The following is a 12079-nucleotide window of genomic DNA, read 5'->3' as shown; positions in this document are numbered from 1 at the left end:
TAATAGTAGTAGTAGTAGTAAGTGATCATGCGCTGTCCTGGTTGAGTTTCATTGATGTGGTGTACGGTGCTAAAACAGAAAGATTTACAGGCAAAATCATCGTGATTGGGATAATTAGGTGAGTGAAAACAGTATTTAGGTTCAAATGAGAACCTCAGAGAAACAGTAGAAAGTATGACTGTTGTTGTACTGATGGTGCTTTGCTGAATTTATCATGAGCGCTATTACACTCCCATTCCCCCTCAGGGTTTTTGACCCACGATTCATTTAGGTCATATTCCTACTGGCCACGACCACTATTTGGAGGATTTTTATTTTCGGTGCAGCCCTTATTTAATTATTTGTGCTATTAACATTTTCAATTCCTGGGCGGATTTCCCTTTTCTTAGAAGAATGGGATTGATATATTTGTACTTATTTAGTATAAAATAGCATCAGTATATATCATACCTTATCATAACAAAAGAGTAAACAGAACTAAGAATATCTGAAGTCTCAAGCCTTGAAATGAATCATTGATATCAAATTCCCAGAATTTACCACTACTTTGAGTAGAAAGACTGATGTCTCTAACTAGTTTCACCTGAATCACTGCAAGTGTAATATTATATATGATTACCCATAAAAAAAATGCCTGAACATGTTTGTTTTTTTAACATATCACAAAATGTAATTAAAACAAGGACATGCCGATGGTGACAAGATAAGTATTATTCATTTTATAACAGCTAGAAATAATAAATGGAGCAAGTTATACAAACAGACTGAACAGACACTTTGGTATGTTTTCTTAATTTCAGATTTTTACTGTAGTATAGTTTAAATAAACACTTTAACTATTTTCTTTCCTCTAATTCACATTGGTAACCATGCACATTACAGCTGTATCGTACAGTAAATAGGGATCTACTGGACATTTAACTTAATTTGTACATCTTTTGACTCAAATTTCACCAAATGTGTACCGTTGTTTACCTGCACATGCAGTTCATTGTTCATGTAAAGATGATCTAGTGGAATAAACTCATGTATCATGGCAAATTCTCTGTCTCTAACAGAAAGTGTCTCTGACCCTGACCCCCAATATGGATATATCCTCTGGAACCAGTAGACAAAAAGAGGAGTCCACAATGTTCTTTTTTATCTCTGTGTAGAAAAGGTTTGGAGGGATAAAAACGATGAGTCAGTTTCACTCCTCTGATCTCATTCACCATTCGATATTCAGAGGGAAGGCACCAACCCTTCTCCCAGTCCAGCTCAGAACTTGGTAGGAAATTCCGTTTGGAATAGAGACCATCCGGGAGACGGTCGCAGACGTGGCAGCATGTGACGTCATCAGAGTGGGTCGGTGGGTCGTTGATGGCAGCAGAGAGTCGCGTCGGTGCAGCTAGCAGGTGAGTGGAGAGGCACAGGAACATGTAGCAATGTTTATCACAGACGATGGAAGATAAAGATATTAAAGGCACTTTGTCCATATTTAAATGTCACTGTTGCTTCCGCTGAGAGAGAGATAGAGAGAGGGAGAGAGAGAGAAAGTGTGTACACGTGTACAGCTGAGCTGGGAGCTGTGTGGTGAAGGAAGCTAACTGTAAATTGTTCCAAACTAAGGCACGGACATGGTCAGCCTACCATGGTTTTAAAGAACTGTGCCGTAAAGATGGTGTTGGGTGAAGCCGCTGTGGTGTGTTGTTCTTTACCAGACGGAACAAAGCAGCTCTCAGATTGAACAAAGTTAGTGACATTTGAATCAGGAAGCAGTGAGTGAGTTGGCAGTGTTGTGTATGTGCAGTCCGTCATGGTGACATGTCGAACAGGAGTTTCTACTCTGTTGTGTTCAAGCATCTAAACAGGAGTGTTGGTGCGCGTCCTCAGCACTGGACTCAGCCCCTGGAGGAGCCTGAGGGTTCGTGGTGCTGGTCCTCAACCTGTTTCTCACCCACAGCCTTGTGTTGCTATGAGATGATAAGAATAACTGCTGCAGGATTATGCACAATACAAGGACAGTTCTAACTGAAGTGAAGCATTGGAGATTTTAATATTAGCTTCTGCCTCAGGTAAAATAAGGTCAACATGTAGAAAGAACTAACCTTTTTACTGCTGTCCTGTGTTGTGAGTTTATTTATTGAATTGAAATTCATGAAATCACAACAAACTGGACACGCAGGGGCCCTGGGGCAGTCATTGACTATGTGTTCATTCAGGTACGATACACTATACAGCTTTTTGCAACCAAAGAGTGTAAATCCTGGAGGTGTTTGTTCGGAAAGCACCTGTTTGAATGTCACATTGTAATGTTGTCACCTCAGCTCTGGATATCTGATTGCCTTAACATCGGTGTAACTCACTGCATGGAACTTATTGGAATCATTTTGATGTAAGGTGACATTAATGCAAAGGATTTGTGTGGCACTAAATACTTACCCTGTGTGATTTAATTCTTGTAACTGATTGTGGCAACACCAAATTCTATATAAACATTGAAGAAACTATTCAATGTAAGTCATCTAATTTGCAGTCTAGGGTTAATAGCTAATCTGCTTCACACGGTTTAATGGTTTGATACATCCTGTCTGCAGGCTTTAGAACTGATGAACTCAATAACAAGTTGAACACATCTTAATTCATCTTATCTTATTACAGCTATAATCAGGGTTGAATTGAAGGAATAAGGTACAATAGAGAAGATGATGGAAGAGAGTGGGATTGAGAATACACCTCCTGCCAGTCCTACACCTCCTCTGACTGTGGCTGCCGCAGTCAACGCCCCACCAATGACCATAGGTAAGACATGACCTATCAAGTGTTGCTATGTGAGCAGAGGAGGTTCCCACTGCGGCAGCGAGCAACCTGCCATCCTTTGTCAAGTCATTTGTTGTGTTTCATTTCACATCACTATAAGAGTCAAATTGTTGAGACCAATTTCAGATTGGTAATCCATGTCCATATTCAATTGTTATGAAGTTGGCATTCTTATATCCCAGAGTATAAAATAGGCTACAAAAAGCACAACATTGGTGTTAAGAAGGAGTCCACCGATTTGTATTTCAATATAGAAATCTGGATTTTAAGAAGAGGATAATGTGAACTGTTTCTTTTAAGAAGAAAAAAATTTATTCACCTTAGTTATTGAGAAGCAGGACAACTACTCTGACATTATATATAATCCAGTTAAAATCCAATCTGGATATGGAACACATTTTATTGCCAGGTGTAAATGGAGTGTGTGTCTCAATTTAGTCCTTTCAATTTCAGGTTTGTCCAGCCCTCTCTCCCTCCCAGGCGCCAGCTCCATCTCCATGGGATCCACCTCAGTCTCCACCACTCTCCCTCCTTCCCTCCCTCCCTTCAGCAGCCCGATGACTGCACCCCCCTCACTCTCCTCCCAGTTTCCCCCTCCCTCCACACTCACCTCACCCTTCCCCAGTCACTCACACTTCCCTCTCTCCACCTCCCCCTATATACCACCTATGGCCTCCCCCATCAGACCACTTCACCCCTCAGCTCTAGGTGTGTCAGCCCCTCCCGTAGGTCCCCCCATATCTAGCTTCTCCATGAGTGCAGGATATGATATCACACGCGGCCACGCTGGTCGAACACCACAGACACCGTTGATGCCAACTTTCTCAGGTCCTACTGCCATGCCTGGTAAGAGCCACGCCTGTCTGTAACACACTGTTTGCATTGTCAACATGTGGAACTTGGCTCCTTTTTAAACAGTGTTTTTTTCACATCTACATTGACACGATAGAGAACTGTATATATATGTAGTTAAGCTAACAAATAACTTTACATTAGAAAATTGTGGGACTAGTAAGAGATTTGTTTATTTGATCGGGTGTAGGATCTTGAATTATGCATCTAACCAAATATATCCACTGTGTGCAAACTTGTGTCTTTAGGTCTCTGCACCTACAAAACCCTTCACACATTGTACAGACCAATACCATGATACTGACCTACTGTAAAACATTACAGAACTATTGTTACCCACCTGTTAATCAGAGAAGGATCTGTCTTCATGACAGTCATCTCTCAGAGGTGTTCACCATAGTCTCACTGTCCATCCGCAGTCCACATACACACATTGTGTAGGTGCATCTACACTCACTGAGCAGTATGTGAGGAACACAATATCTCAGGAACACAATCAGGGAATTTCTTAAAATTTGGCAAAATGTGCAGTTGGACTCAAGGACGAACTGATTGTAACTAGGTTGGTCGAAGGTTCCTGTTCCTGTGACCTCACAACACATGTTTTTGGACATAATTCCATAACATAACTACATATTACGAGTCATGCATCAACAAGGTGGTACTCCGGTGTCCACTCATTAAGATTGGTATTGGTATTGTCACCAAAAATCCACTATTGTCCAAGCTCTACTTCTAACATCTCTAGATGAACGTTGATACATTTACATTTATGTGGATTTGTTTTTTTAGAATTGTCCCATCATATGTTCTAGGTGTCGTATCCAATGCCATGGTTCAGCAGCCAGCCATGACAGGGGGAATAAATACTGGATCTCCAATAACTTTTCCAGAGGAGCAGGAAGATCCCAGAGTTTCTGCAGACATCAGCACTGGTGGGGGCATCTGGGGCTTCATCAAGGTAATCCGACTCTAATCAAAGGTGGTTTCAGTAACTTTCCGAACACATTCAGCATCTCTGGCTGGAAGCAGCACCAACCACAAGATAGCAGCACCAATAAAGAATTAATAATAATCCTGCAGCTCTAGAGTCAGAGGTACAAGCTATGGATGAGACAAAAAAGTTAATGACATGTAGTAATGTGAAATGCATGCATGGGGACAGAGAGAGAATGATAAAATATAAAATAACAGCCACAAAAACCCTGAGTGCAAGCAATACATATTTTTAAAATTTCCAATGTCTGTTTTTTCAACTGTGACACAATTGGAAAAAGATTCTCACCTGCTGACCTTAAAGGAAAGGGATTTTTGGTTGGGCTCTATGTATCTGTGTTTTTAGAATTTGTGTTTTTTAATCAGGGACATTTTAGATTGTAAAAATCTACTTTTAAGGGTTCTCTGGTAAACAGATGCTATAATGGCAACACTGTTTTTAAATAACCTTATTTTTCATCATACTTGAACACTGGCAAACAGTGTTTACTACCTATGATTCTTTTTCACATTAGTCTAGTAGGGCTCTAGTTTACTCCAGGTAATTACGTGGATACAGTGTTTACTAAACTCTTTTTTTCAGTAAGAAGAAATTATGATAAGATATGATTTGAAAACTGAAATATGTAGTTGTCTTACTTTCTTTATTATTTGGTGATTAATTTGATTTTGGATTAATATATACTGTGAAGGTGATGAATCTGCATTAACCATTTTTCCAATTGATTACAGCAAGCTCTGCTCTGTGCTCTGACAGTCACTTCTTATGCTTTGTCTGTGTGTCCTCAGGGAGTAGCAGGCAACACTGTAGTAAAGTCAGTCCTGGACAAAACCAAACACTCTGTGGAGTCCATGATCACCACTCTGGATCCAGGCATGGCTCCATACATCAGTAAGTAATCCTGCTCTCATCATCACTACATTCCTCCATAATGTTAAGACATTTGACTAAAAGTCACTGTATTGTTGCTCCACAGAGTCTGGTGGGGACATTGACATTGTGGTGACTTCAGATAAGGAAATGAATGTAGAGGCAGTCAGAGATGCCTTCCAGGAAGTTTTTGGGATGGCCATGGTCACTGGAGAGCCCGGTCAGTCCAACATTGCCCCACAGCCAGTGGGCTACGCAGCCGGTGTCAAGGTTAGTTTGCTGCCAATACTCCAACCAACTGTAGCAGAGTTCTATTTTAGCAGGTTCATGCTTCATCATACTTCACATTGCAGATCCTATCAGTTCAGACCCAAACCTTTTCTTGAACATGGTATAAAGCTCATTACTACTTGCGATCTGATATTCATGGCTTTCCAGTTCAATCAGGAAAAAGACTGAATAGGTTAAACGTTTGTGGATAACAGTAGCAACAAATCAATCTTTAGAAATACTTTAAGGGATAATGTTTAGACATAAAGGATTAAACATTTCAGAATAATATCTTCATTTTTAATGATATTTCAGTAAAGTAGGTTGAGCTGAAAAGTAAATGTTGCATGTTACTTTTCAATTATGTTAATTGGATTACATGATTGTTTTAGCATTTCCTGACAGTCCCTACGGTAATCTGTAGTTTCCTTAGTAATTGTAAAGGACATGAGTGTACTTTCCTGCAGCTGGTACTGTGTACAAGTGTGGTGTTTATCGCTGTCACCTCTGGTCTAAAGACAGACTACCACTCTGTATGCCTCACCTTTGAAAATCTTTGTGCTGCACTTTAAGACAGAACGGTCAGGAAGTTAACTTTTGTATGGACAGGAAGCCACTCAAAGATTAGATTCATGCCGTATCAGCATTGTATAAAACTAATCCAGAAGTAGAGGTTTCAAGGATGAGGAATTGGTTCTCCACAGAGGCAGTATGCGAGAACGCAGAAGAATTTATACATTACCTGTGTATGTATATATATTTATTACGTATGAAAGTGTCTGAGCGGAGAGTCTCCTAGTGTGTTGTCCATGTGTGGAATTCAAACTTTGGAGAAAGTCTGAACCCAATTCTGCGAACATCCTCAGGAGTTCATGTCTGAAAACATTCTACACAACAACTAATCTTCATTCATAAGAAGCTTCCACTGTGTGGAACAATGTATTTATTATCAAAATATAATTGTTGGTGATTTATTTTCTTTTTGTTTCAGCTTTAGACCTCCACTGGCTGAAAAGTCCAGTGTTATATTTGTATTTATGTTACTGTGTTACATAGACAAACCATCTTTCATTCTGGTCCTTCCTTTTCCTGTTCTTCAGGACAGAATAGCCAGGATGTGCTACAACTTGTGTATTTAAACATTTTGGGACTTTTTGTATGAGAATTAATTTGAATATACTAAGGTCACTTGAAATCATATCACTTCTTCAAGTACCTGACAATATTTAGTCCCTCAACCCTCACATTTCCCAACAAAACAGATCCAGTCGCTCAGTTCTGAGTAGCAATGAAGTGTCTTTGGTTTCAGTCTTGCATTCGCTCTGTCTGTGTTCATGTGTGCAGGGGGCTCAGGAGCGAATCGATAGCCTACGTCGTGCTGGTGTGATCCATGAAAAACAGCCAGTGGTCTCATTGGAAAGCTTCATCGCTGAACTCTTTCCTGACAAGTAAGAAGAAAACATATAACTGACACTACACACACACACACACACACACACACACACACACACACACACACACACACACACACACACACACACACACACACACACACACACACACTGACACATTTGCACACCGATGTAAAATTCTCTTTGTGTGCAATTTGATGTAGCATTTAAGAGCTGGAGCAGACTTCACCTTCAAAAGTTGGTTAGCAGGTCATGGAAAAATATGCATGATATCTGCTGTGGCACAGGAGGAAGAGTGGGCATCCACTAACCAGAGTGTTGATGGTTCGATCCCCTTCCGTGTGCCATAGGGTCCTCATTTTCAAAAGTCACACCATTTGATGCAGCAGTTTTCACAAAATGTAAATATACATTTACCCACAATACACTTTCAAAGCAACATGTATTTTTTTAACAGCTTTTAAATTTCTCCATTTAAAATGGGCACAGATGGTGGACTTTATTGATAATTTTATAGTTATCACTAACATAGGTTTAATACAATCATTTAATGAGGTAATAATTAATAAGGTATTGTCTATCTAGCTGAATATGAATTGAGTTGACCATGAGTAAATAATAATAAATGCTGTCATGTAATGCATAAATGTGCACCAATCACAACATGCATTATCTCAAAGCACTATAAATAATAAGGTCAAAACCTAAATTTAAGAAACCCAACAGTTCCCACAAAGTGCAGCACTGATGACTGCAGGGAGAAAAGATCCCTTTTAACAGAAACCAACCTCTAGAACCAGACTCGGTGTGGGCAGCTATCTGCCTCGACCGGTTGGGTGAGTGGGAGAGAGGGGAGAGACGAGAGAGGGTGGGGGGAGTGGGAGACGGACTATAGGTACAGCTGTGTAACGTTTTAAGTTTAACCTTAAATGTAGAAATGGTGTCTGCCTCCCAAACCCAAACTGGGAGCTGGTTCCACAGGAGAGGAGCCTGGTAGCTGAAGGCTCTATCTCCCATCCTACTCTTATACATTCTAGGATCCACAAGTAATCCTGTATTTAGGGAGCAACCCTAAATACAGTGATCTATTGGGATATTACGCTGCTATGAACTCTTAAGGAGCACGATCTGGAATTCTATTCTGAATTTTACAGGGAGCTAAGACAGGAGTAATATGATCTCTCCTTCTAGTTCCTGTCAGCACTCGTGCTGCAGTATTTTGGACCAACTGGAGGTTTTTCACAGACTTACTGGGACTTCCTGATAATACAGAATTACAGTAATCCAGTCTAGATATAACAAATGCTTGGACTAGTTTCTCAGCATCCTTCTGAGACAGGATGTTCCAAATTTTCCAAATTTTCCAGATTTTGTGCAGGTGGAAGAAAGCTGTCCTAGAGACTTGTTTTGGGTGTCATCTGCGTAATAATGGCAATGTATGTCAGGTTCTCATAATATTGCCTAAAGGAAGCATATATAAACTGAAAAGTATCGGTCCTAGTAGTAGTAGTAGTAGTAGTAGAACCTTGTGGAACTCCATGACTAACTTTTGTGTGCATGGAGGAGTCATTGTTAACAATTTCTACGTAATCCTTTTTTTAAAAATCTCCAGGTGGTTCGATATTGGCTGTTTGATCCTGGAGGACCCCAGTTACAGCATCCGCATTGAGGTCTTCACTCAGGCAACACCTCTGGCTCTAGCTCATATCCAACAGGTATAAATCAGCAGATGACACAGTGTTCACATGTACTACAGAGTATTATGGAAAATTATTTATTTATTATCTACTCACCACTGTGCCTATGGGTGAGTGGGTGAAGTGTTTGAGTCCACAAAACACTTTTCTCTCCAAATTAAGTCTTTGGTGCAAGATGACAGCTTTCACATTCTTCATATTTAAGCTTCATTTCTGGATTGTGTGTGGAAGAGGTGATGGTATAAACACTTTATTTCAAGAAAGAATTTCCATTAAAATGTTGTTTCCTGATGAGAACAGGAAATACAGTAGGTTAACCATTTGAACGTTTAATATAAAAAATGTACAATTGTGTTGTAATAACAAAAATGGAAAAATATTCAATTTTATACACTTCATAGAGTATACTTGTTAAGTTATTGTGAAAACAAAGCTTGGATGTTGTCCTTCATAAACCTGCCTGTGTGTTCACACTTTACTTTCATCAATGGTGCTTAATATCAGCTTCAGAAATGTATTCAATATCACTGAATCGGAACCCTCTTGCAACTCGTCTTTTTTATTTTTACTCTTCTTGTGCAGGCTCAGTCCCTGACTCCTCCTGACTACAGTCTGCGCTGGTCAGGTTTGATTGTTCCTGTGGGTGAGGTCCTGGAGCGCAGCTTGCCCAACATCAACAGGACAGACTGGCATCAGGCTATGACGGGTATGACCCAACGCCAGATGATCCGTAGTGCTGCTAAAGCTCTTGCTGGAATCTACAAACAGCAGCTGCCACCCAGGACTGTGTGAGGCTGAATGATTCCAGTATTTGTCACAAACTGGAAGATAGATGAAGTCCGTTGGGACAGCTGGCTGATGGGACAGCGAGGTTCCTTGTCTCTCCCCATCAGTCTCCCATCTGCCCTGGGTAAAACCAAATGCACATTTAAAGTCATTAATGTTTGTGCCAACAGATGTTTATTGACATTCCAGCAAGTCACCTGAGTTTTGTGAAACTCCATCATATAATATCTTTATTGCCAACTCAGAATCTAGAGAAAACTTAATTATTAACTGATCATTTCTTCATCTCCCTGAGAGATTTTTACACATGTATATTAATATCAACAACCTTAACTGAAAATGTGGCCATATGTAGTTTTCTTGTTTTGTTTAGAAATGCTTAACATTATTGTAGAGACTATTACATAGACTGTGTCCCAATTGTATTCTATGTACTAGAGACCTAAAGCTCTTCAAAAGATACTTGAACCTTATTTGCCTGAAATTATTTTTAAAAGAGGAGACTCAGAGAAACCCAGAGAGAGAGACCACCACCACCACCACCACCACCAACGTGTTGACCTGAAACATTTAGAAAAACATAACCCTACCTGACCCCATTAGATTTAATTATATAATGTGGACCTGACGTTGGCTACTACTACTATAGATAGTCTCACTGTTTATTTTAACACAGTAAATTCAACTTAGTACTAAAGACAAGAAACTACTATGCTGTTTTGAGATAACCAGAAATGATACAAAGTATTAACCTTGTATCTTACCCTGACAAGACTCAGTAGACCTGACAAGATTTAATTTTGTATTTAAATTGCTGCTTTCTTAACTGTTGCTAGTGTCATCAATCTAAGGTCCAGCTTTTAAAAAAAAATATATCACTAGCTGTAAATCACTGTTGTCTTTGCTAAAAAACTACCACTTAAACATTGAATTAACTTGCTAAGAGGGCTAAAGCAACAAGGCAATGGCTAACCCATAATTCATCCCCCTTGCTTTGAATCAATGGTGTTCCTATGCTTAATTCATATGCTAACTTTATGTAATAATGAACTCTGCTAATTTGATTAGTACAAATTAAGATCAATGATTCTGGGAATATGCAACATGCAAACTTAATAAAGAAATGACAAGGATATTAACTGTAGATTGTGACACAGGGCGTTGAGATCTGATAAAGCCTTTATGTCAGTTGATGTTATGCCTTAACCATTAATCAATTACCATGGAACATGGGGTTCAGGAGACTTAAGACAGTTTCCCATAGAAACCGATGAAAGCACTGGATCACTATCAAGTGATCGTGCTAACAATGGTTCATTGTTTTTGAAGCATTTGATGCCGTAACACCTGTGGTACTCCTTCTGTATGAAACGGTTGGTTGAACCAAGGTTGTGATGGAAAAAAAGGAATTAGAATAGAAAAAAACGGTCTCACTTGTAATGATCCTTTGACTGAAGGCTTCATTGCTTGTTACATGATTTGCCCCGTTAGTAACAACTCCTCACTCTAAAGTCGAGGAAGTTCAGTCTGTGTGTTTGTCTTCTTATACATACTTAACTGAGTCCATTTTACAAAGTAGTGCACGAAAGCCATTTAGAATCCGTATATAGTGTGCAACTGGGACACAACTAGAATGGTCTGATGCGTCATATGATGTCGTTCTGTTTTAGATATGTGAAGGGGAAAAAAGCATAGTATCACATACACATTCATATTGATTCTTGCTTGTTTTACTGCAAAAGTATTTGCCTGCCATAACTGTTGAGCTGTCTGTATTCATTAAGAAAAAACACATTCTGACCATGAGTTATAGTGGCAGGGATGCAAACGTGCCAACTTTCAGTAGAAACTGCTGTTTCCAATATAAGTTTTGGAAACAATAAGTCTAGCTGAGACTGTTAATTAGCAAGGTAGAGTTGTTTTGATGTAGCTAATGTTAGCCACCTAACTCTGTATGTAATCTTAATTGTTCACTTTATTTCCATGAAGAATAATATTAATTCACACACTTGTTATCCCAAAATAGACTGGTATGACTTCACTCACATTAGGGCTAACAATAAGTAATGATGCCATTTTTCTGTCGATTGTAACATGAGCTGAGCTCTTCAGCCAAAGTGCCAACTTAAAGCTGGGGTATAGGGAAAGTTGATGTTCCAGCATTGGCAGCAACTGCCAAAGCAAACTAAAAAGGAAGACTGTATTTTTTTTTTTAAACCGTCCGAAAGAAAGTCTTACGATGAACATAATCAACAGTTTTTCCATTGCTCCCACCTACTCCACATCTTTCTGCCAAGATAATAATAGCGAGGCTAATATTGTCATTACCACAATGTAATTAAACTAGTCTCTTTTAGATTTGTTTTGGAATGTGAGATTACATCATGAGAACAATG

At 39.4% G+C, this 12079-nt stretch overlaps 1 protein-coding gene and 1 long non-coding RNA gene across 3 annotated transcripts; one reads left to right on the top strand and one right to left on the bottom strand.

Annotated features, from left to right (window-relative positions):
- Positions 1-240: 240 nt before the first annotated feature.
- LOC117771968 lies at positions 241-1056 on the bottom strand. The gene is made up of 3 exons (XR_004615677.1): positions 541-1056; positions 415-487; positions 241-379 (listed from the first exon to the last, which is right to left on the bottom strand). It is a non-coding gene; the product is annotated as an uncharacterized LOC117771968 (long non-coding RNA).
- A 260-nt stretch (positions 1057-1316) lies between these two features.
- Positions 1317-11441, top strand: prrc1 (proline-rich coiled-coil 1). Of its 2 annotated transcripts, XR_004615668.1 has the most exons (10): positions 1322-1394; positions 2641-2781; positions 3253-3645; positions 4467-4612; positions 5437-5539; positions 5625-5788; positions 7133-7236; positions 8813-8915; positions 9480-10335; positions 10382-11441. XR_004615668.1 is itself a non-coding variant. In XM_034602831.1 (9 exons), the coding sequence occupies exons 2-9, from the start codon at positions 2685-2687 to the stop codon at positions 9687-9689; spliced, it is 1320 nt and encodes a 439-aa protein (XP_034458722.1). In that variant the 5' UTR covers positions 1317-1394; positions 2641-2684; the 3' UTR covers positions 9690-11441. The 2 variants fall into 2 exon arrangements, 1 of the variants encoding a protein (XP_034458722.1); XM_034602831.1 differs by having other exon boundaries at positions 1317-1394; positions 9480-11441.
- Positions 11442-12079: the final 638 nt, after the last annotated feature.

This window comes from Hippoglossus hippoglossus, chromosome 12 (genome assembly GCF_009819705.1).
Source record: "Hippoglossus hippoglossus isolate fHipHip1 chromosome 12, fHipHip1.pri, whole genome shotgun sequence".
Lineage (NCBI taxonomy): Eukaryota > Metazoa > Chordata > Actinopteri > Pleuronectiformes > Pleuronectidae > Hippoglossus > Hippoglossus hippoglossus.
This window is presented reverse-complemented; position numbering and strand designations above follow the sequence as displayed.